Source organism: Pholcus phalangioides, unplaced genomic scaffold, assembly GCF_987345545.1.
Source record: "Pholcus phalangioides strain wild (caught in Gottingen) unplaced genomic scaffold, Ppha-v1.0 ptg000003l_1, whole genome shotgun sequence".
NCBI classification, from domain to species: domain Eukaryota; kingdom Metazoa; phylum Arthropoda; class Arachnida; order Araneae; family Pholcidae; genus Pholcus; species Pholcus phalangioides.
The window spans coordinates 32,004,085-32,030,327 of record NW_028301596.1 but is presented as its reverse complement, the minus strand read 5'-3'; the positions used below and the strand labels follow the sequence as shown (position 1 = coordinate 32,030,327).

General features: G+C 38.0%; 1 protein-coding gene across 2 annotated transcripts; it reads left to right on the top strand.

The window, feature by feature from the left end:
* Positions 1-3,025: 3,025 nt before the first annotated feature.
* Positions 3,026-16,048, top strand: LOC149088414 (uncharacterized). 2 transcript variants are annotated; one of them, XM_089247499.1, is made up of 2 exons: positions 3,026-3,220; positions 12,023-16,048. In XM_089247499.1, exons 1-2 carry the CDS (start codon positions 3,070-3,072, stop codon positions 15,961-15,963), a joined length of 4,092 nt encoding a protein of 1,363 aa, XP_089103625.1. In that variant the 5' UTR covers positions 3,026-3,069; the 3' UTR covers positions 15,964-16,048. The 2 variants fall into 2 exon arrangements, with proteins under 2 accessions (XP_089103625.1, XP_089103626.1); XM_089247500.1 differs by having other exon boundaries at positions 3,032-3,220; positions 12,026-16,048.
* The last annotated feature ends 10,195 nt before the right edge of the window (positions 16,049-26,243 follow it).

Below are 26,243 nucleotides of genomic sequence, written 5' to 3'. Positions count from 1 at the left end.
AGTGAAAATATGTGGGGGGGGGGATGCGCCTACTTTCAGAATCCTGGTTGTGGAACCAGGGCAATCTTAGTCCATGTCCCCATGGCCAGAGGACCCATGCCCAGGATCTCAACTAGAAGCGAAAACTTACTCTGTCGTTCGGGGCCCAGTATCAATTTTGGTGCTTCCCCCCCCCCCCCACAATCGTTATTTCCAATGGAAAAATACTGACAAAAATAGAAAAAACCGTCTGCAAATCTGCGTCACAGTGAATAAAAAGCATGGACGCCAGGCCTGTGAAGTTATTCCAGGGTGAAACCGTTCTAACAGTTGTAACGTACGGGATAATGGCCCACTTTAGTAATACTGAAAAAGTAGACATGCATTTCATTTACGCATTCATTTCGCAGACATGCATTTCATTTATGCATGTCTGTGAAATGCATGTCTGTCATGCATGTCATAAAGTACTACTTACTGGACACCACACCAACGACAAGAAGCAGCCGTGTTAGTTACAGGGGCCAACCCCCCCCCCCCCTTACCAAATATGGCGTGCATGTATACCTGGGTGATTTTCTTTTTTTTTTATTCGAGATCGAGACTCAGTATTACTAAAGTGCACCATTATCCCGTACGTTACAACTGTTAGAACGGTTGCACCCTGGAATAACTTCACAGGGCTGGCGTCCGCGCCTTTTTATTCACTGTCACGAAGATTTGCATACGGTTTATTCTTCTTGCCCGAGTTACAGATTTGCATGCACGGTGTTCTTTTCCTACCGATAAATTTGAGCAGAAATAACGTTTTAACGTTTGCGGAGCGGCCGTTTCGAAAAGCGTTAGCGCATTTGCGTTTCTTGTTAGACCATGCATTCTTTGATGATAATTGTTTGTATTGGTGTGTACTAAAACCTCTTAAAGTTTTTCTCATCTTTTCTGAACTTTTCCATCGCCCTATTCCTGTATATACTATATATGACATCAAATGGAACTTCAATTTTTTTTTTTCAAAACACACAAATACATTGGACATTTTGTACCAATCACGCTGGTTCTTGATTTGCATTTCGATGCATTTTCATCGTCCATGTATCGGAGGAAAGTGATTCACTCCATCCAGGCGAATATCTTTCATGGGTTGGGGAACAACTTTTTCAGAACAATCCATAAGTGAAGGAAATTTCTCTACCTGGAACTGATGCAACAACCATTCTAAGTTATATTCATTTAAATTCTTATAGGCGTTTAGTCTTTTTTTTTGTAAAACCTAACACACATTACCCAACAATTCGAAATAACAAGATCGACAAAAAGGAGTGAAAACTCTAATAGGCCATTTGTTTGTTCTTAGCACACACCGGTAATATGCCAAGTATCAATCGCACAAGTATTCCCATGGATGCATTATAGGCTTTGACAGCCTATATCGATGCCGCTGTGGTGGTCGAGTGGTCATAGTGACGGACTCCTGAGTTGTGCTCGGTTAAAAAAAAAAAGCCTATATCGATATCGCAGGCTGAAGAATGTCTTTTTTTTTTTTCAATATGAGTTCCTTGTATTCTGACTATACAGTTGCTGCAAGGTGGGCAAAAAGTCCGTAGAAACTTTAAAAATGAATAAAAACCGGAAAAATAACCGAAATAAAAAACGTTTCGCTGGGTTAACATCCCAGGACACTGGAATTTTTTTAAGACAGGAAAAATAACTAAAAAAACAGCCGATAGGTACCGCTGGTACGAGCGACTTCGGTGGAAATATGCAAATGAGACGATTATGAGAACTTACGCTACTAATACACAACCAGTTCACCGTGTAAGCCGTGTATGTGTACCCTGCTGCACTCTGCTGTTGCTGGATTTGTAACTCGTCTACAATGTGTTATCCAACAGCTCTGGAACAACCAGAGCTGTAATAAACGATTTGGAGGCATTCTGTTCGTTATTTGCGTATCTTTTCTTTGTAAGTCAGTGCCACCTATCGGCTGTTTTTGAGTTATTTTTTCCTGTCTTAAAAAATTCCAGTGTTCTAGCGATGCTAACCCTGCAAACCGTTTTTTATTTCTGTTATTTTTCCCGTTTTTATGAATTTTTAAAGTTACTATGGACTTTTTGCTCACCCTGTATTACTACTTGACCGCATATGCACTCCTGCACTCCTACGGAACACGCATTCCTCTACGTAATTTCCATCGAAGTGGTGCATGCCGGATATTATATTTTGAGTGTTGTTTGCCCCTAACGTATTTATGTTGTCAGAATCATGCGTTTCGTGTTTTTGCTGGTGCTGCCATCCATAGGCGCCGACATGAAGAAAACATTGGGAGGGCTGAAATTTGCTGGTCGTCCCGTATATACAGAACTCAAGCGGGTACGTAGGAGAGGGGAGGTGCATTGCATTGTTTTTTCAGAAATTATTGGGGGGGGGGGTCTCAGCCCCCTTATGAAATTTATTGGGGGCTCAAATGCCCTCAGCCTCTAGGTTCCGGTGCCTGAGCTGCCATCTGCCTTCCATAAGTAAAGATGGAAATGGTCAAATTTTTTTGTTATGTCAGTATTGTGTTGTAGGTCTGCTTGCACTCTACGGAGTGATTTTTTAAACTGGGAGACAGGGGCTCATATTCACTCCTTGAAGTTGGAAAACCGCATACCACCATACCACCTACCACAACTGTGGCGATGGTGGGGTTCAAATCCAACCCGGGTCGCATCCCATCATTATGACCATTTGACCACCACATCGACCAGTCTGTCATCCGGTAACCATATAACTATTTACCAGGACAGGATTTTTTTTTTAATATAATATTCAGCTATCTCATCGTTTCAGTAAAAATTTTCCGTTTTTTTCCCAAAGCTAACTTTGAAAATTTTAAATTCTAAGTTCGTAACTTAAAACTCAAATTGCTACTATTTGGGAAAAAAACTCCCGTTTTGTTCAAGATAATATATGGTCTCATAATTTCCACGTGATGGAGTCAGAAATATTTCGCAGGCTAAAGCCCTTGAATCTTTGTTTACAGTGCTAATTCGCTGCAATTACAATACAGTCGTGTGCGGCGAAACGCAAACAAATCTATCGTACGGCAAAATGGCGGATTTAGACCCTGATAACCTGCACAAGCTTCGGGTCGTTGATTTGAAAGAGAGATTAAGCCAGAGAGGATTGTCGACGTCTGGGCTCAAAGCCGATTTGGTCCGACGCCTTCGGGAAGTCGTTCTCAAGGAAATCGAGGAAGCCAGTTAGTATTAAAATACCGTCTATTATAATAACCATTGTGCACGCTTGATTGTATAAATTCATTTAGCACCGTTTTGTAATTCGTGAGTGAGCATTGCGCGTGGGAAGTAAATGTATCGTTTCAATCACATTTCGAAACAGCTCAATAGTTGCCCTCATAATTATATTACATGGCGAAGCTAACACATCCGGTCTGGGGAGGATCCCTGGGATGAATCGAATTACTTTTTTTGTTTTGATACTATAAATTTATTTTTAAAAGGGTATTATTACTCTAGGGTATGGGGAACCCTCTAGTTAAGTACCTTTCACGCTGTGGAGCCCCTTCGTAGTGCATTACAAGCTCATCTAGACCATGATGGGTGCAGGTGGTGAATGAATGTATGGTCGAAAACTCGCAACATAGATGTACCTTTCTAGATTTCGGATATTTATCCTAGACTAAAAATCATTCTTGCCAACTCCAGTTTGACAATGCAAAACTAACATTGTTTTCAACAACTCCAAATGACTTCTCGTCAACAGCTGTTGTGTAAATAACAGAAGGTTATGAAACACTATGTTTCAGGGCTTGAAAAACAGCTCTACTGCTGCCGCCTGGAGGCCATTCGCTGAGGTAGAGAAGGCTGCAGTGTGACATTACAAGTTACGCTACTGTGCGTGTTTCAAGAAAATAAAGGCTCGTCTCTCTATGGTAGTTTTTCTCAATCTATGGTCTGCGGAGATGTCATGAATTTTCTTCAGGCAGAGGTACTGGGTCAGCGTCAATGACGAAGCCAGTCTTGTCTCCGACTTGATAATTTAATTTTTGCCGAGTGAAAAATTATTCAATATTTGTAATTGATATTATTTCTATTATCTCCATAAGGGTTGAGATAAAAATTATACTTTCATACATAGGTTCGCCACACCTAATCAAGGAAAGTTGTGCAGGAATTAAATTGGAGCTAAATAATTCACAATATGAAACAAATTTGCTTATTACTGCTGAAATTACTTAAAAGTTGTGGGAAAGTAGAGGGCTGCTGCAAACAGTGCCAGAATTAGAGGGGGGGGCAGGCAATTTTGAGTGAAAACAAATAACATATGAAATTATTGAATTTTAAAGTTGTAAGGTCTGCAAAATTATGTTTGCCCCGGCCGTCAAGAATCCTAGTTACGGCCCTGGCTATAAATGGTAGTGAACAAAAATGTGAACAAAAAATATTCAAATGACTAGATCACCATGTTTCATTAGAAAAAACAAGAATTGGGGTCTTGAGTGCGGAAAAATACAGGTCATTGAAAGCGTTCCCATGAGTCTACAATATTCTCAATTGTAGTTAAAATCACAGAAGAATATTGAAGAAAAAAGCATTTAACTTGACAAATATGTGAGATAAATATTTGTATTTTTAGCCATAATTATCATTATAAATGATGGAAACGCTGTTTGTTCACGATTTTATTAAACACAAATTCAAATGAGCACTTTGAATTTGTAATTGACAATATGAGACAAATGTATAAAAAGAAATTCCAAAAAAATTAGTAATAAAGAATTGTCCCGTAATACGGGACTGAAGTAGGTTTTTTCTTTTCAAACAGCACAACTCAGGTCTATCGCCATCTGCAATTTACTACCTAGTAAGTTGTGCTGGAAGTGTAAGTGTATGAACCTAGCAGTCTGAGTGCATATCTAGTGTGGGGTTACTGGGTTCAAAAATTGAGAGGGGGGGGGCTGCATGCGCACCCTTAGACAATTTCTCTCAGGTCTTGATAGATCCATGGTCGTCATGGTCATTAAAAAATTGTCTTCGGCTCCTAAAATTTTCCGTTTGATGATTAAATTAGAGTCTAAGGAAAATGCAGAGATTTCAGAATTTTGTTAGTTTTTTTACCCATATGGGGAAAGGTTACCACGGAACCAGAAAAGCCTGAAAAAATACTTTGGCTGGTTTTTTTCTTTTCCTTCTGGGCAAAAAAATATGCTTGGCTACCAGAAAATTTTGCTGGCACTTAATTTTTTACTTTTTTGCAATTTGTCGAGTCCTGTTAAATGTGTCACATGACCCTGAATGAACCTTGCTTTCCCTGGCCATGCCGGGAGTAGACAAGATTCCAGCTTTTTGAATGACTCCAGACTTTTACGGCATGCCAACTAATGTGGAAAGAATACAGAAAGTGTAATTATATTGCAGCTGAAGAATAACTTTAGAAGGTTTTCTTTTGGCTAAAACTTATATAATTTTGTAATTTTTAATAATAAGTGTAATCATAATGCAGCGGAAAGCATTAGTTTATTTTCTTCCTCATTCTCAATGCTCACTCAAATCACTCTTTTTTTATTAGATAATATCAATATCCAGTCAATTTGTGATAAATTGAATTATGATAACTTGAATATCTGTTCAAGTCAAAGTTTTCATTCAGCCTCGCAACTTTTTTCGTATTTTAGTGTTAAGGGGAAATTTTAACTTTTCTTAAAGTTTTCTTCCTTGAAGTCGAAGTTTTCTGGAGCGAGAGAAATTTAAAAAATATCATTTAGCAATAGAATTTTTACAAGATTCATTCATCTGTTTGTAAAAAACACGAAAGAAAAACAAAAGAGGCAGTCAAAATCACTGTATTTTTTGACAGAAACAAACCTGTATATGCTTTATTTATGATTTGTTTCATTTGTATAAGTATCATGTAGAGATGTAAAATTCTCGAGAATTTTATCTTTAGGAGAATAATCTCTAGAATGCTTACTATTATAAATTTGGAATATTCTTGTTATTCTTAATGGGAATATTCTCCAGTTATTTATAATAGTCCTTCTAGAGAAGATCCTCAAGAATATTTATAATGTACTGCATATTATAATAAATACTCTATAAATAACTTGAGAATATTCTCATCGAGGAGAATATAGAAGAATATTCCATAGCTGCCAAGTCCCCCAAATTTTAGCTTCATCCCTCGACTTCCCAAAAAGTTCTTAAATCTCCCGAATTTTTACAAAAATCACAAAAAATCCCTAATTGTCCCAAAAAATTCTATACTTTATTTAAGAAAATCCCTGTTTATAAAAACAATTCTTAAGGAATTTCTTGTGGGGATGAAGCCTCTTTTTTTTTTCTCCTTTCGAAATGACGTTAAATTTCGTAAATGGGGAAATTCCCTTTTTTAGGAAGTTTTACAAACCCTCTGATGGTAACAAGTTGTTTGTCTTATCATGCAGGTGTCTTATCGTATTGGCTTAGCAGCCAATAGTCCTGGATAATAATTGAAGATTATAGTGACACGCATATGGTCAAAATTGCTTTTGTTGAAGTTACGTACGTGCTGTATAACAAAACATGAATACTGATAAGCAAAAACATATTTAATCAATTTTAAAGATACTTATTTCTATGAATTTCCTTTCATCAAACGTTCCAGAAGAGCGCTGACTTTTCCTTTTTGTACAAGTTGTGTTACGGACATAAACATCGATCATGGAAAGACTGCCATCATCACAAAAAGTCGGTGTCCTTTAAAAATTGATGTTTTTTTCCCTTCATCTTCCAATGATTTTGGGGTCATTCGCGCAGAATGTTTGTTCACAGTGTTTCTGATTGAACGCAATATTTATTTATTTTTTTAGATCACCATTTTGAAGTTTCGGCCTCCAATTTCACATGTTTTTTGTGTAGGGATTTTATTCCCAATGGTTTAACTTCCATGTGTGTAAAATCCAGGGTTTAAGCTGGATAAAAAATTCCTTTCCCAAAAAAGCGAATGTAATGATTGATGGTTGGACGTCTACTCGTTGCGTACCTCCTGTACGCATTTTTGCGAAAGTGGTTGCTACTTTTTTCGCATTCTATGATTTTCTTTCGCATTTTGCGAAAAATGCGACCGTAGCTTAAACCCTGGTAAAATCCCTATTTTATTTGTAAAAATCCCTTTCGTATTTATTAGGGAGTGGTTTTAGCATAAAATATGGGTTCGCGCGAAAATCTCTCTAATTTTCATTTTCAAAAGTTGGCGGCTGTGATATTCTCATGGAGGATAATTCTAGGGAATAGGCAATATTCTCACGGAGAATATTCTATGGAAGAGGTGACTATTATTTAAATAACTTGAGAATATATTGTTATTCTTGATGCGAAATATTCTTATTATTCTCAATGAGAATCTTCATCTATTTTTATGGGTGTAAAATTGTCTAATAATCCTTTGAAATATTCTTGAAGTTAAAGATAACTGATTTATTTTTACTTGGTAATGAATGTCTCCAAAATTAAAAAAAAAATACTATGTATGTTTATAATATGCTACATGTTTATTAATAATTAAATATATATATAATAGCAAATAAAATGGTAAATTGATTAGGCTATATTCACATTTGTGAAAAAGGGAAGCTGTGTTTCGTTATTTTCCTGCAAACAAAAATAACTATACAGAAAAAATAAATATTCCTATTCTCAGAGGGTACAGAACTGTTCAAAACGGGTATGCAGACTAATTATTCACAATAGCGTGTAATTGAATACAACTTTAAAGAAACAGCAAATGATGAGAAAATCCTATCTTTGGCATGTTCGTATGTAGCAAATTAGCTAAATCCTGGTACTTCAAAGTACCATCAGTAGATAAAGGGTTAAGTAAAGATGAGTATAGATAAGAATTTATTCACCATTCGACAACTGCAGAAGGTATGCCATGAGAGGGAATTCTTTTAAAACTACCCCAATATCCAGAAAAATAGGACTTTCGTGAAAGATGAATGTTATGAGAACTCTGCGCAAAAAAATTGGTGATTGAGTTGTTATGTGGTGGAAAGGAACATACATTGGAATGAATTTGACAGAAGTGGCATTCTAAAATTGGTGCAAGAGCAATTCGGAACCTTATACGTGGGCCTATAGCATAAAAAAATTGTCAATAGAAAGAAGAGGAAAATTAAAGTTCGCAGCCCACCATATTAATCTTCTAAAGCGAGAAAATTAAAACAACATCAGGGCTCCCACTCGTCCTACTTTTCCTACTTTGTGGTAAAATGTCCTACTTTCTAGTTTTTGTAGGACATGTATGAATTGAACAACTTGCAAAGAAATACAAGTGATAAAAAATTTGATTGTATGTTCATTGAGTCTTATTATAGGCCTATATTCTCTATGAGAAAATACTTTTTGCAAATAATGATTATTCCCAAGTTATTTATAATAATTTTTCCAGAGAATATTCTCAAGAATATTTGTAATAACATGTATTATAACCAAATAACCTCACTAAATAACTTGAGAATATCAATCCGAAAATATTTTCTGAAAGGACTATCAGGGTTGGCAAGTTTTTGCCATTTGCCATAGTGGAAAAACTGCCCTAGCAAAAATAGTTTTTGCTGTATCTGTACTTTTACTTTCATGAAGTAAGTTCTGGGAATCTTAGCTTATTTTACAAAGGTGAAATATTTACAAATATTTTTTTTAACTCTGGAATCATCTGTTTTCCTTTCAATCAGACAAAAGGTTTAGGTAGGTATAAATATGAATAAAAACCATTTTTTGCCAAGCAAGTTGCTTGTACAAGTTCTTAGTAAAGCATATTGTTCCTGATAATTTCTCAAGTCCTTGAAATGATCAGAGGATGAATCAATCTTTAGGACATCACAAATTTATTCACAGTAAACAGCTGTAAGCAGAAAGAACGTGGTCGACAATTAAGAATCTCTCACTGATATTAAGTCCAACTTTTAACTACTCTTTCTATTCCATCATTTTTAAAGAGCAATCAAACGTTCGAGAAATAGAAGATTCCAGCATCGCTCGTAGTTTTCGAAGAGTGGTGCTTCAAGACAGGGCAGACTTTTGCAGGAATATTCTCAACCAATAGAATGATCTTGCTTCTTTTCCTCATGGCTTTGTTAATTTGAGGGGTCGTCAACAAATTACTTACCGATATTTTTCGTAACAATGTGTTTTCTTAATGAAACTCAACAATATGAATTGTATCATAGAAATGAGATTAGAAAATTTCTTCTCATTTCATTAGTTTTAATAAGAACAGTGAAGTTAGTGACTTCAATAATATTAATAGAAATGTGAGGGAAAAATAAATTGTGGAAAACTGTATCCATCAAAATTGTAATTTTTTTTTTTCATTTTTACCAATTCTTGTCTGGTTTTTTCCACGTTTTGCCACTGTCCCGGCAAAAACCCTATCCTAAGGACTATTATAAATAACTTGAGAATAATTCTTATTTTTTTTATAAGAATGTTGTCCAGTAATTTATAATAGTCCTTCCAGATAATATTCTGTCCCCGTTTTCCTCCATGTCAAGAAGACTGGGAATATTGAGGTTTGTAGCCCATGATATGAAACTTAAGAGTAAGAAAATAAAACCACTGGCTGAATTGTGGTTGATTTCACACACATCTTGATAAGAAATGTGAGTGATACAAAATTTAAGTACATGTACATTGAAGAAAATAACAGTTCTGTATCGTTTTGGAATGAAAGTGATTTTATATAAGAATAGCTTTCTTTTTTTGTCAATCAACTTTGGTTTTACTCTTTGCTTTGGACTAATTTGTGAAAATTTATCTAATTTTGAAATAATTTTTAAGATTTTAATTAGGGCTGGGAATGTATTAGAATTTTTAACTGGTTAATCAAAAAATTTTAATTGATTAATCAATCAATCAAATTTTGAATATTTTTTGTGATCATATAATATTAAGATGGTATAAAAACATTTTATTAATATCGCTCACCTCTTCTGTACATGTAAACAAATATGAGAATAGGTTAAGAAATTAAAGCTGCCCGCTTCAAGCCATTTAACATGCTGAAACCAAATAATATGTAATATGCTGCCAAAACCTGTATTTTCTTCACTTGGATCTTGTTTTTTTAAAAGAAATCAGTTATTTTTTATTATTATTCACTGATTTTGAAACTACTTTATACTGTTGCTTGTTTGCCTAGAAACTCCTCTCGAATGGTACTTGCGAGGAGATGAGCTGATACTTCCAAGAATACTGGAAATGTCTGTTCATGGTGGAAAAACAATAAATTTTAGTTTTGTCTTCTAAAAATACCATCAAACTCAATTTGAAACTGAAATCATCAAGATCCGTTGAATCTAATTTCATGAAAATATTGATTCAAATATTTTAAGCATGGTCACTTATCCAAAATTTTCTGTATAAAACATGATTTATGACATCAAAAACATCAAGTTAATTCAAGTTTTTAATAAAAATTTTAATCATTGATCAAATCAATTAACTGAACTAACATTTTTAACTGCAATTAACAATTGGTTAATTAATTGACCCGATTAATTGATTAATCAAACCAGCCCTAATTTTAACTTTGACTTCTTAAATCTTCATAAACCAAACTTTTTAAACCTTTATTATGACCAAGAGCATATTCTCGAATTAAAAGTTGTCATTATGAGATGATTATGCCAAAAATTATTTTGTTTCAAACAGGGTTGGTCATTTTCCAGCAAAAAATGGTTTTATGAAATGAAACATTTGACTCAGTGTGTATTATCTTGAATCATTGAATTCAGATCATTACAACAATCAACTTTATACATAATTATCTGGAATTATCTATACTGAATTATGAAGTAATCTGGTAGAAAATACATTTATATACAAAGAGACACAGTCAATGCCCGTTATAATGACCCCATGTTATAGTGATCATTCCATTACAAAAACCTGTAGGAAAAGTCTCTAATGTAATTATTTTTAATGACTATCCTATATTTTTTCCTATCAAATGCAACGACCACCCATCTTTTGGGGTGATCAGGGTCGTCATAAGTTATTTTTGTTTTTAAATGATACAGGTATCAATTTGTTATATGCTTGGCAAAAACCTATTTTCCTCAATACGTTTTTTACTCTAGTTTTTCCCAGCTATGGTAAAAATTTGCCAACCCTAAAAATGTTTGATTATTAAACCAGAGTTTGAGTTCAAAACTGTCATTTGGAAAATAAATAGAATGGAAAAATAAATGCATAGCAATGCCCTGCATACATAAATGTGGAAAGAATCTATTTTTGCTGGGACAGTTTTTACCATGGTTTATTCCACCTATAGCAAAAACTTGCCAACCCTGATACAGTAAAATCTTGGTATAATGATGTTCTCTTGATCAAGAAAAAACTTGTTGCGGAGGGATTTATTGTTGTATCAAGTATCGTTGTAGTGAGGTTTCACTGTACACTAAATACCCTGACTTCCAGTAGATTATTGCGATTTCAGAGTAACATGATTTTCTGTGAAAAATACACATTCCTGAAATTCAAGCATAATCACTGGGTTATTGCTGAGGTAGTGAAGATCATTGATAATGAAGTAAAAAAATTGTTTTATTCGATCAGATATTTCGATTATATCAGAAGATTCAATTATATTTGATGAAATTGCACCAATTTTTAACAGATTCCAGTTTTTCCTTTTTTTTTATTTGTTTAATTTTATTTTTAATTTGTTTAATTTTATTTTTAATTTGTTTAATTTTATTTTTAATTTGTTTAATTTTATTTTTAATTTGTTTAATTTTATTTTTAATTTGTTTAATTTTATTTTTAATTTGTATAATGTATTGCCATCATCACTTTGAAAGAGGATACCACCAGTAATAGTGATAAATTTATCAAACTTACCAAAATGGTCAGCCCTTATGAAAAATAACAAGATTTATCATATTTACCATAACATATATACTGATAAAAAAAATCCAATTTGATTATTTCCAACCAAGATTATTATTGTGGATTTACTTTTATGTTCTTGCTTTGATTTGAATTTTATAATTTTTCAGCAGCTGTCAGTGAAAGAGGTTTTGAAAACGAAACATGGTCTAGTGATTACGGAGATCCTGTCCAGTCCTTCGAACCTACTGTTGCTCAGCAATTTGAAGAACAGCAAAGACAGGAGTTTGAAGAACAGCAGAGACAGCAGTTCGAAGAAGAACAGCAAAGAAAATACGACCTATTGGCTTATGAGCAGCAGCAGATCGAAGATCAGCGTAGACAACAAATTGAAGCAAAAGAAGAAAGTAGAAGAGAACTGGAAGAACAACGCGTAGCTGAAGAGCAGCGTGTTGAAGTTGAGAGAAGACAGTTTGAGGAACAGCAACGTGTAGAAGCAGAACGAAGACAATTCGAAGAGCAGCAAAGGATTGAAGCAGAGCAAAGGCAATTCCAAGAGCAGCAGAGAATTGAAGCCGAGCAAAGGCAGTTCGAAGAACAGCAGAGAATTGAAGCCGAGCAAAGGCAATTCAAAGAGCAGCAGAGAATTGAAGCCGAGCAAAGGCGATTCGAAGAGCAGCAAAGAATTGATGCTGAGCGGCGGCAGTTTGAAGAGCAACGGAGAATCGAGGAGCAGAGGAAGTTTGAAGAGCAACAAAGAATAGAAGAAGAGCGAAGACAGTTTGAAGAACAGCAAAGAATTGAAGAAGAACAGAGACGATACAAAGAGCAACAGAGAATTGAAGAACAGAGACGATACGAAGAGCAACAGAGAATCGAAGAAGAGCGGAGACGGTTTGAAGAGCAGCAGAGAATCGAAGAAGAGCAAAGACGATTCAAAGAGCAGCAGAGGATTGAAGAAGAACAAAGAATGCTTGAGGAAAAGCAACGTCTAGAAGCAGAACAGAAACGGTTGGAAGAACAGCAGCGTCTTGAAGAAAAGAGAAGATATGAAGAAGAGCAAAAAAGGTTGTTTGAAAAAGAACAGAGAAGACTGTTTGAAGAGGAGCAAAGGAGGCTGTTTGAGGAAGAACAGAGAAGACTATTTGAAAAAGAGCAAAGGCGAAAGGAAGAAGAACGTAAACGTGTGGAAGAAGTTGAAAGACGACTTGCAGAACAAGAGAAAGCTTGCATACGAGAAGCAGAGGAGGAAAGGGCCAGAGTAGCAGAGGCAGAAGAAAAACAGCTTATAGCCGCAGAAGCTGAAAAAATGAGAATGGCACAAGAACAACAAAGGCTCATGGCTGAATCTGAGAAATTGCGCCTGGCTGAAGAGCAACAGAGGTTAATGGCAGAAGAGAAAACAAGGATGGCAGAAGAACAGCAACGATTGTTGGCAGAAGAGGAGGAAAAAAATAAAATCGCAGAAGAGCAACGGAGACTACTTGCCGAAGAGCAACAGCGGCTTATGATGGAAGAGCAGAAAGAAAAAGAACTTTTCCAACTTCAGCAGCAAGCCCTGATTAAAAAAGAAGAGGAACAGAGGAAGACGATGCCGCCAGTGAGTGTCCCTCCTCCTCCTCCTCCGCCTTCAAGTTTACCTATCAGTACTCCTACTTCAACCCTTGTACAACCACCTCAGCTTCTAGCAAGTGCACCACCTGGTCATTTGCTTCCAGTTCAGCAGCAGCCTCCCAGCTCAGATGGCATTCAGATGCACCCGCCGCCACCTCCTCCACCCCCTTTATCTTTATCATCAGTGAATATTCTGCCACCTCCTACTGTTTTAGTTTCTTCAATGATTCAGGGACCACCACCAGGCACAATGCCACCTCCGCCTAGCATCACTTCAGCGGCTGCTGGGGGTCACCCAATGATGCCGCCTCTTAATATGCAGTCCCTCACCAATGCAGGTCAAATGCAGCCATTTGCTCCACTTCCATCTTTAGCTGGTCCTTCCGTTCTTCAGTCAGCTCTAACGAAATCTGTGCCCCCTCCACCTCCGCCAGCACAACCTCATCCTCCCGTTGCAGGTGCACCATTGGTGACACATGAAATGAATCAAGCCGATGCAATCCAATTCAGTAATGAGGAAATAAAAATTTCAATGTCTTCAAAATCTGAGCAGCCAGATGCTATCAAATTGCCACAGGCAGTTGAGAAAGTGTTTGCATTGAAGATGGAACGGGCTCAGCAGCTTGGTGTTGATCCCAATGCTGTTGTTCAGCCCACAATAGAAAAGGAGAAATCGAAAAGCTCCTCAGTCAGCCTTGTGGTTATAGACGAAGTGGACGATGAAGAAATGGAGGAAGAAGAGACTGGGCGAAAATCAAAAGACTCGAAAAGAAGGCGCAAGAAGAAAAAAAAGTCAAAGAAATCCAAAAACTTGCAGGGAGAGAAGTATGAGGAGAAGAGCAGTGATGCTGAGAGGGACAGTGGCGTTGATGTCGATATTGAATATGTACAGGACATGTTGGATCCTTCAGACCCATTGTATTCCCAGTTTGTGAGAGTGTTCGAAAAATTCAAGTTAAATGAACCTGAGAAGGAAAAAATGGACATTGTTACAGATCCTCTGAAGGATTTGTCAAAGCAGGACGCAACTGGTAAGCTTGCAGACAAGAAAAAGGCAACAGACATGGACGAAGATGATGATGAAGACTTCGAAGACAAAGATGATGATAAGAGGGAAGACGATAAACCAAAACTATCTAAAAGAAAACTCAAGAAACTCAGTCGCATGACAGTAGCTGAGTTGAAACAAAAGGTCTGCAGACCAGAACTCGTGGAAATGCATGATGTTACTGCCAAAGACCCTGTGCTGCTGCTGCATCTAAAAGCTTCGAGGAACACTGTCCCTGTACCCCGTCATTGGTGTTTCAAGAGAAAGTATTTGCAAGGGAAAAGAGGCATTGAAAAGCCTGCGTTCGAGCTCCCTGACTTCATCAAAAGAACTGGAATCATGGAGATGCGCCAAGCCCTGCAAGAAAAAGAGGACCAGAAGACCATGAAAGCCAAAATGAGGGAAAGAGTAAGGCCGAAACTTGGCAAAATTGATATAGATTATCAGAAATTGCACGACGCTTTCTTCAAGTGGCAGACAAAACCAAAAATGACTATCCACGGAGACTTGTATTACGAGGGCAAGGAATTCGAGACGAGATTGAAAGAAAAAAAACCTGGCGATCTCAGTGATGACCTCAGAATCGCATTGGGTATGCCTGTAGGTCCAAACGCTCAGAAATGTCCACCGCCGTGGCTCATTGCCATGCAGCGTTACGGTCCACCTCCCTCCTATCCAAATCTGAAAATCCCAGGACTGAACTCTCCAATACCGGAAAGTTGCACGTTTGGTTATCACGCTGGTGGCTGGGGAAAACCCCCAGTTGACGAGATGGGACGTCCATTATACGGCGATGTCTTCGGGACCCAAATGGCCGAAAACTTGCCGCCTGTCCCAGAGGAAGAGATCGACAACACGCTTTGGGGTGAGCTAGAGTCTGAGTCTTCCGAAGAGGACGAAGATGAAGACGAGGAAGATGAGGACGAAGACGAGCAGAAAGAAACCGACGAGACTGGTTTAGTAACACCAGCAGAGGGTCTCATCACCCCTAGTGGCTTCAGCTCCATCCCTGCAGGAATGGAAACCCCGGACATGATCGAACTGAGGAAACGTAAAGTCGAGGCAGAAATGGAAGGAGGGGAGACTCCCGCTCTGTACACTATACTGCCCGAAAAGAAATCTGAACGCGTCGGCGCAGCGATGATGGGATCTACTCACATATATGATTTGGCTGCTGCGATTCCCGCGAGTAAAACGAAAATTCCGGGCACGGCTTCCGTTCCGCCACAGGGGATCGAAGTCGCTCTGGATCCGAGCGAGTTGGAAATGGATACTGCTGCCATGGCAGCTCGTTACGAACAGACTATGAGGGAACAACAGTCTCAGCTCGAAAAGGAAGATCTGAGTGACATGGTCGCAGAGCACGCTGCTAGACAGAAAACCAAGCGCAAGAGGCAACAGCAGGACACTGGAAAAGCTCCCAAAAAATACAAGGAATTCAAATTTTAAATTTTATATTTTCATTTCCATGTAAAATTTGCTCGCATTCTCAATTGCTCCTCCATGAGGGGAAACATTAAAAGTTCATGTAAAATATTTTTTTGTGATGTGCTTCTTTTTCTCCGTGTAATCTTTCTTAGGCCGGGATTACAAAATTTATTACACTATAGTTTTATGAAGTTTGAAAAATGCAACCAATAAGCGCATCGGTTACATTTCAACGAATGTAACCGATTTGGTAAAAGATCTTTTACAAAACTTCAAAAAAAAACCCTTGAGCCTATTGGTTACATTCGCTCAAATGTAACCGATACGTACGTACCCTTGCTAGAAATGCTTACTCTCGATAATTCTAACCAGGGGCGTAGCCAGAAATTTCGTTCGGGGGGGGACCAAAGTGACAGAACAATGGATTTGGCCATCTTTTTCCCTTTTTTCGATCATTTTCTCACATTTCGGGGGGGGGACCAGACCCCCAAGTCCCCCCTGGCTACGCCCTTGATTTTAACCAGATCTCATTTTCATGGGGCCTCTCTGCGCTTGAGGTTACTGGGCCGTGCTCGGTCGGACCCATGCATTAAGACGACACTGATTGAATGCCATGTGTAAAGTGAATTTATTTTAACTCTCTTCTGTTGGTGTGTCTTCAGCAGAATACCATTCTGTTCCATTCCAATATACAGTAGCCTCGTTTATCCGACCTTCAGTTCCATCGCAAAAAAAAATAAAATAAGATCAAGCACCAACTGTTAAGCTTCCAGAATTTCACATAACGAACAGAGTTAAGGCTAGAAACTGCAATTAACTACATTCAGCAACAAGAAGCTACAGGAATCGATATAATGACGCTGCAGAGATGGCGAGATTTGGCAGCGAAAAAACGGAACTCGTCAGAAAAGCAGATTACGATCAAAATTTTTTTTTAAATCACATGACTGAACTTTTTTAAGTCCTGTATTTTTTTTTAACTTCAAAATATTCTGCAACTGTAAGTTCATTTTCTCGCTTAATTTTTTTTTTGTTTTTTAGCTGTAAACATGATTATTAAGTTCGTAATGTGCAAAATTATAACAGTTTGACGTTTAGTAGGCTTTTCCTTAATACAACAGAATTAAATCCTTTGAAGTCTTTAATGAATGCGTCACCCTTTATGCGCCCAGAATTGGTAGTGCAAAATGTTGTCACCAAGAAGAGTTTTTAATAGTTTGAAGCATGCAGTCATGTAACGCGCGGAGTCTGATACTAGCTCCTTTATTTTCATATTTAGTTTCGTATTCATTTAAGGTGTCGATTATAGCTTGGAAACACGGAAGAATTAACGATAAAATTTAAATTATCGAGATTTCGCAAAAAAAAAAAGTAAAAAGTAAAATTTCTGCATTTATTCATTAATATTGGCAAATTTCGCATTTATTTCGTGAATTTCGCATTTATCGTGGTTATTTCGTAAATACGAAATTTGCGTATCCCTAATTATAATATATAGTGACGCAAAAACATATATAGAAAGCATAATGCAAAGAAAATATGACAGAATTACAATAAAACCTGAACTGATAAGTGGATAGTGAAGGTGGAAAGCTATGCACGTCCCAGTCTATTGTTATGGCTATAGTCACTGCAAATAGCGTCTAATCCTTATACAGACGCCTTAGTTATGGCTAGGGAAAGTGAAGCACATCCTAGTCTAGTGGTCGGCAAACCGCGGCTCTTTGGCCCCATGAGTGTGGCGCTTCTGTCAGTTATTATATAGTAAGTCTATTATATTGCACTTCCACAAAATACCACGTGCGAGAGCACAAAAATTCCAGATTTTTGCAAAATTCATGTTTCGACACAAATTTTGGCCATTTTGTTCTTCCTCCCAATTGAGTCATCTTTTTCACGGGTTTTTGCCGAAAAAAAGGGTGAAAGCCTAACACTGCTGTCACGTAACATTTCCGCGACCAATCAAAACTGTATTTTGGGTCGAAACTGGAAGTTATCGAAAACGAGGCTTTTTTCTCAAGGTACTCGGGGTAGATAGACGCAAAAGACGAGTCTCCTCTCAGAACATGGGGGGGGGGGGGACATGCAATGTTTTCCATACTAAGGAACGTCAACCTTTACTCTGCCAGATCATAGGAGACGATGTTCCTGGGCTACCACCTCTCATGACGGCTCTCCCAAGGCCTCCTCTCTCCATCCAACATCGGTCAACACTGCTACAAGCGATCCACTAGGGGCCACACATCTGAAGACGACGCTCCTGGACCACCACCTCTCCATCCGCATCCAACATCAGTCAACATTGCTAGGAGCCATCCACCAGGGGTCACACCTGTGAAGACGACGCTCCTGGGCCACCACCTCTCATGACGACTCTTCCGTGGGCCGTGGCCACCTCTCTCCATCTGCATCCAACATCGGTCATCGCTGCTGAAGCAATCCACCAGAAACGACCATCCGAACACGATGCTCCTGGAGCCTCTGCCCCACAAGACGGCCCACCTTGGGCTTTCATATCGACGACGTCCTCCGGCTAACATCTCTTCGGACGAGCTTACAGTGAACCCGTCTTCTACACATTTCCCAGCGAAGGGAGCCAGATATCCGTAAAGTAAAATAATAACTGAATAAACTTTAAGTAAAAAGTTCATAAAATTAATTTTATATATAGGGATCCCGCTCGAGCGTTGTGGAGTGAAAGAAGATATAGTGTCGAGAACTGAAAAAGGTATGTTGAGATGGTTTGTATATATATAGAGAGGATGAACGAAAGGAAATAGACGAAACAACCGATTCCCCATGCTTTCTCAACGGACGCGCTAGTCGCGCCACCTCCTATTATTCTTTCTTCCATGGATGTCGCCATCCACGATAAGTTCCATTATGGTGGAAAAAAAACCAATAAAGAAGGCTAATGTAACGAAAAATTTGACAGTGCCGTCTTAACGCATGGGCCCACCCGGGCACGGCCCGGAAGCCTCAAGGGAAGAGGGGGCCTCACAAAAATGAAATCCGTTTGAAATTTTCTAGGATTTACCGGGTAGGGCCTCCAAAAAACCACTTGGCCCGGGGGCCCATGATACTCTTAAGACGGCCCTGAGATTTATTTGAATGTAGTAACGAAATAAAGATAGCAAGCAATTGACGATATAGAACAGTTATTACTAATTTGGATCAATCAAAAAACAGTTAGATGGCAATTTTGTTTCGGAGGCCATCGTATGTGAAAAGGCCAAACTGTTGTACGCCGATCTCATTAAGAAAATGCCTCGGACTATGCTAGTGTAATTTTAAGGCCAGCAGAGGCTGGTTCGAAAAATTCGAAAGGTGCACTCGCATGCACAGTGTTACTAGGCACGGCTCGTGCGAGTTTGGACAAGTCTGGCGAAAATTCAAGGATGCCCGAATTGAAGTGAACTCGGATAGTGCCCCAGGAAGTGACCCTAGATAGTGCCTTAACACGTAAGGTCCTTATGGAGGAGGATTCTCCCTTCCAAACAATAATATCTGTACCCCCCCCCCCCTCGCCGTCTTCCATACGCCTAGAAGAGTCTTCAGAAAGGTATAAAAATGTGAATTACATGTTAAATTTTCATTTATTCTTTATGTTAGTCTTTTAGATTCATTTTTAAAATATTAAAAATAATAACTTATTATTATTTTTAGTATCAAACACTATATTTGTTCTCTATAAAATGTGTTTTGTATTATTTTGGAGTCTAGAACGAATTAATTGGATTTACATTGATTCATATAGAAATAATTGCCTCGGTTTTCGTCGGTTTCGGATTTCGCCGATTGTTTTCGAACGGATCATCGACGAAAACCGAGGTATTGTATACCCAGACCGAGTTGGCCTCTGACCTTGACGCGTGAAGGGAGGGTTCATTTTCCAAGGAGGGGAAACGGTGAAAAGGGAGGGAACTCGCTAAAATAGCGCAAAAGACAAAAATGGAAAATACCAACCTGCTCCTTTTGCCTGCGACCTTTTTACCGAAAGAAGATCAATGGAATCGCCCATCGTGACGTTTCATGACGTAGCCAGAGGCGTGGGTGTGTATCACTGTATTCTCGTTCACGAATTTAACGAGCCTGCAGAGGGATGAAATGTGAAATTTTTCTGTTAATTAATTAAAAAAATATTATATGCGAATATTACTTTGAAACACTAACTGAGGTATCGGAGCAGGTGTCAAAAAAATTTCTTGAGGGCCTTAATAGAATACAATCGAACCCCCCCCCCCTCCCGATTTAGGGGAAGGGTTATTCGCTGTTCTTCCCCAACTTTTATCTGATTTTTTAATTCAAAAATCTCTGGAATATTGCAGTTAGAAACATTAATTTTTTTTTCAGCTCTAGGGAAAAAGCAACAACTTTCTCTCACTGGAAGTTAGAGGACAAGGGAATCGTAAAAAAATTTAAATTCTTTATTTTGTGACACACTGTGTTTTAACTCTAAAACCTGGTACAGGTATACTGACCATATTTCCTCGAGAGAAATACGGGACATTGCCAATTATCGCCAAAACCAAACAAAGTTGCCAAATATTGTTGAAATTACGGAAAAATCACAATGGCGGGAAATGATGCATTGCTGCAAATTGCAGTAGATTAAAATGTATTCCACGAAAAACAAACGTTCAAGGCAAATGTGGGAGATTAATATTCTCATATATAGTTGCAATTATCATAAAATAATTTATGAGTTGAAAAATATTGTCAATCTTTGACTTCAATAAAGAATAAAAATTCAAGTAGGCTTCGTGAAAAATACGGGAAAAACCGGGACACTTTTGCCAAAAAAAACAGAAAATACCGGGATTGTCCCGGGAAATACGGGACGTATGGTCACCGTAGGTACAGGTTGATTTCTGTATTTTTTAAATTGAAACCATACGTTTTTAACGACGATCGGTTGAAGAGATAAACGCCGAATTACAACTTACAGGACACTCATATATGATACCAGAACACAGCCCCACATAGCGATGAGTTAGTGAACTTGCAAACGAGTTTCTGAATACCAAAATGTGAAATGTCTATGTTGTTGTATCTCACGAAATCAAACAGGGGAAATTCTCATTTCACCTGTCGTCTGCTTCGTTCTAGGTTCTTTTAACGTCTCCTTATGCTCCGAAGAAAGAACTGAACTTGCTCATTCAGTTCAGTTTGTGGGTTTTGCTCGTAAGGAACTGTACTGAATGAAAATTTCTGCTGTCGTCTTCATTTTAGGTGGAAACAAAGAAAACGCACGTAAAATTGACGAATTTTAAAGTGGGGGGTGGGGGGTTGCTGGCGAAATCATGTCTGCCCCGAGCAGCAAAAATCCTTGTTTCGGCAATGTTTTTAGTTCTTTTTTTTTTTTTTGGCGTCCCCTTATGCTCCAAAGAACTGAACTTGCCATTGAGTTCAGTTTATAGGCTTTGCTTGTAAGGAACTGTACCGAATGAAAAATTCAGCTTCTTGATCCAAACTTGATCATCACTCCACCTGAATTATTTTTCATTTATTTAAGTGACCCCTGGCACATTTTCAGATTACTCTCGTGGCACATTCACATCCGTAGCACATGTAGAGATCATTTGAGAGGCATGTGGCACAGTTCCACAGCAGTTAAGCAGTCCGGACACCTTTCCAGATTATTTGGATCTGCGAAACATTTACGGCCGTATTCACCAACACAGTTTCAACTGAAATCGCAGGTGGAAGGATTGAAGATCGAAATGGATTGGTTAAATTAAGGATTTTAACCAATCCGTGTCGATCGCTGATCGTTTAACCTGCGATTGCAGTTGAAACTGTGTTGGTGAATACGGCCGTTAGAGATCACCAAAGTGGCTCTGTAGGACACTTATCAATAGGAATAATGTTAGTTTAGGTGCCTACAAGCTATTAGTGAAAGGTTTTGTGTTTGGCACACAGAGTAAGATGTCTTTAAGAATATTTCATATTTTTATAAAGAATGGTTGATGACGTATGAATCATCCAAACCCCCCCCCCCTCCTTACAATCTATGCTGTCAAAAAATACTTTAATATCATACCGCCAGGAACATCCTATCAGAGCCTGGCTTCAGTCTTGTTTGTGTTCATTGAATGTCTGGATAGAATGGCAGCAAGAGCTACAAATTTCTACATGGACTTCAGATTGTATTAGTACAAAGCTGAGCGTGACCATATTTCTACGAGAAACTTATGGGATTTCAGGACCTCAAATATAGGCAATTACCGCCAAAAATTATGCCAAAGGTGAATGAAACCGCTGATTATGACAAAAATCTTTGAAAAATGTCCAAATAATAGAAAATTAAGCACTCATAACCGGACATTGACTTGAAAGCCTGGGGAGGGGGGGGGGGGAGTGAGAAATTTTTGCTGCCCTTCTCCCATGCTAGTCTAATTTTCTTGACCACTCATTCTGAAGATTTGCTGTTCTAGGCTGTTTGGCCCCCACAAATACGTCTTTGTTTTTTAGGGGGACTTTTTTTTGTCACATGCTTTTTACAATTTCTTTGTCGTCCTTTTGGTCGCTCACAGACCTTGTCCCTCCCTCTCTAAAGCAGTGTTTCCCAAAGTGGGCAATATCGCCCCCTGGTGGGCGATGGAATGGTCCAAGGGGGCGATAGAACCAACTGATTTAACATAGGATCCTATGGGTTTACTTGACTTGGGGGGGGGGGCGATGAGAGGAAAAAATTTCTGATGAAGGGGGCGATGGAACAAAAAGTTTGGGAGACCATGCTCTAAAGTCTCTTTTTTGGGGGTCATTCACATGCTTGTACACTAGCATGCATCCCTACTTTCTAGGTCACTTTCAAAGATCTCAGCCTAAGGGCCCTGCTCAAGGATGTGGGGGGGGGGGCGAATGTCTTGTACTCAGGGCAACTGAAGATACAAAACATTATACAGTACATTAAAGTACGTTATTAGTACATTAAAGGAATTACACTGAATGCGTACCTTCGTATACAATCATTTTATTCATTTTTTCTGCTGCATCATATACATATTCAATCAAGTGTTTCCAGCATTAGAACGATTCCAAAATCGGCTAGTTACAATAAATATACAGTGAAAATAAAAATGTTTTTCCAAAACATCGGACAAAGTTATTCTAAAGCGATTATTGCCGTTGTCATCAAAAACATATAAAATGTTAGCAACTCCAGGGCAAAACAAAATTTTTTTTACTCATCAGTTTTATGATTGGATCACATTATATTCGTCGGTTGACAAATAAAAATACGCCAAGATTCTGGATAGAATAAATATTTTTTTTCCTCGTTTGTTAAGCTGTCATCCAAAATTGAGAAGTATTTGATGCTGGTAGCAAAGGCGAGCATCTTTGATGAATAGTAGTCATCAAATTTGCAAAAAGGCAGGGCTCCCACTCAAAAAATTAGAAAAAGTAGGATGGGGAGGGTAATCCCCTTAGACAACATAATCCTAACATAATGAAAAAAAAATCCCCAAAAAAAATTTTTTTTCTTATTTTTTTTCATAGCACAGCTTCAGTATCCTATAAGATTGACGCAAGCCAAAGCAAAATGACAAATGACTTGGGTACTAAACCAATTTTTGGCTAAAACAGTGTACTAGCAACCACAGATAATTCTTTGCTGTTTCTCCTCATATATATTACTTTTTTTTTTGTAGTCTTCCAAAGTGCAGAGTTTGTCAACTCTCAGCACAACAATGCACAGCAAATTTTGAAGACATACGTTTTTTAAGAATGACGCTCCTTCGAGACCACTTTCAGAAGCACAGTGCAAAATGTGTAAATTATAAGATCCGATGTAAATAAGGCAAGGAGACCCAGATAGTTTTACTGTGTTGTCCATCCTTTTTTAAAGGGATTTGTTTACATTTTACTGTTCAATGCCAATAATCACTTTTGACAAATGAAGCACTTTAATTTCTAGCTCTTTGCTGAGCACACATTGCAAATATCGTTTATGCCTTTTCATGCCTTAAAAATACAGAAGACAACTGAATGTTATTGGGTAGCATCAGAATCACTGAACCTAGAATATAGGCCTATGTATGTAACTGCTTTGTAATGCAAACATGTTGTTCACCTATTTGCACCATAATTTTGAATGATGAATGTTAGTTACTGTCAAAGACCATGTGAAGTAATAAATACAAAATTATTTTTCCCATCCAGACAGACGTTTTTAATGACTACTATACTTGTTGAACCCTCACACTAAGCAAATGAAAAATTAATAAACCAAATAACCTTAAAGATGATACAATTTCTGCTTTGGCAGAATCATTAATTGTAATCTCCAACATTTGTAATATATCAATGATTCCCTGCTCAATTAAAATCAATTGCACAAATTTTATTGATAGGATTTGGTAGAAAAGTAGGACATTTTACCAAAAAATAGGACGAGTGGGAGAAAAGACCCCGGAAAAGGGCAATTAAGAAAGCAAATGAGACCTATTCAAAACACACTGAATGATGGGCTGTGTAAAGACTACTACTAAACGACACATGCACCTCGTCCATATTCTTCTGCTGAACTTCTATTGAATTGGTACGTGTTGGAATGTGCGTGTTTACATTGTGAACCTAACATGAAGTTTTGTTTCTGTGTAATGTTTGTTATAATGCTGCCATCTATTTTTCAAGCTATGAGAGAAGTACAATAATTGGAGATTCGTACCACTGTATGCCTGTTGTTCTCTGCAGTGTGAATTTTTAATGGGGAGACTGGTGCATCAAAGTTGGGAACCACAGATAACCAACTGCAGCTGACCACCACTGTTTCACCGGTAGGATCCAAGCAATACGAGTCTGTCACTCTGACAACTGGGCCACCACAGCAGCTGAATAGTAGACTGTTAAACACGTAAAATTTTACATTGCATCGTGAAATTTTTTTCCGCTGGCTTAATTTATACACATAATTACTTCATTAAAGATGGTTGGCATCGTCTCGAACCTGTGTGAGCAGGACCAGAAGCAGTGATATAGTTTAACTAGGTCAGGGCTCTTCAACGAGTGGACTGCCAAACTCTTTGAAAATGTGTATGAGAGTAGAGTGAAATGGCCCACAAGCCGCATTAAAACATCAAGTGTGTCCTTTGGTGTGCCAAAGGTTTAACACCCTGCATTAGGTGATGGGCCTGTGTTTGAAGTGAAAAGTAACCGTTATACTAATCGTTCAGGTTTTATTTTTATTACAGGGAGCTTAGCGGGATGTGTACCAGGGCGGCAAATCCGAGGAATGAGTGGTCAAGAAAATTAGTAGAATGAGAGAAATGTGGTAAAACTTCTATAACCTACAGGCGGTAAAATCATAAATATGCCTCTGCAGTAGGACTAGGCCAGTGAGTGATGAAAAAAGGTGGCCTAGAGAGTGAAGGAACAGTCTGAGCGACCAAGGAAGTGTGTGAGGGTATTTATGACCAAAAGAAAAGCCTACAGAGTCACGATGAGGGCATAGAATTCTTCCGGCATATCGTAGTGGAAGACAAAATGCTATGCCATTATGCAGTGGAAACAAAGCCATTCAAGTCTCACAAGATCCATGAAGGATACTGTTGAGTAAGTATTGATTTAACACGAGAACAACAGATAGCAGTCATTTTGACCACAATAGAGAAAAATTGACAAAAATTACTTATCTTCATGGAAACTGCTTGATAAGTATCTATTCAGTCTTCAACTTATTTTCGCATTAAACCCTTGTTCGTGTATCCTGCATTTCAAATTTTGAACAAAAAGGCTTGTCTTCACTACAACAAAAGAGGTTTGACTCTGATTTTTTGAGCTCTTATGGCTCGTGGCTTCATTTTCACTTTGCAGTCCAAAGACAAAATTTGAAAGAAATAAGCTTGAGAAATTTGCAATGAGATTTCATGATCAGAATGGAAAAACCTGTGAATAGCCGCTAAATCCTGAGCAATGCAAAATACATATGCAAGACAGTTTTCTGATGCCAATCACATTGTGCACTGAATGCCGAAGACAGCAATGACATTGATGAGCAACAAAATTTCATAACTTCTGGCAAAAATTTCCTTTGTTCATGATTTCAATGTTGCATGTGCATGGTACTCAAGACCTAGATTTTCTCTGCTTACCAACTGTAGAATTTTATTTTTGAATCGAATAATGTATGACAACAAGCTTTTTGCATCCTTTGATGGCACAAAATGGGTACAGGAGAAAAGGACATCATGATAGAGCATCTGTTCCCTCAATATTAATGTTCACATAAGCCTTTATTTCAGCATGTTTCGCAACCATATTAAGTCAATATATTTCTAGTAGTCAAAATGACCGTT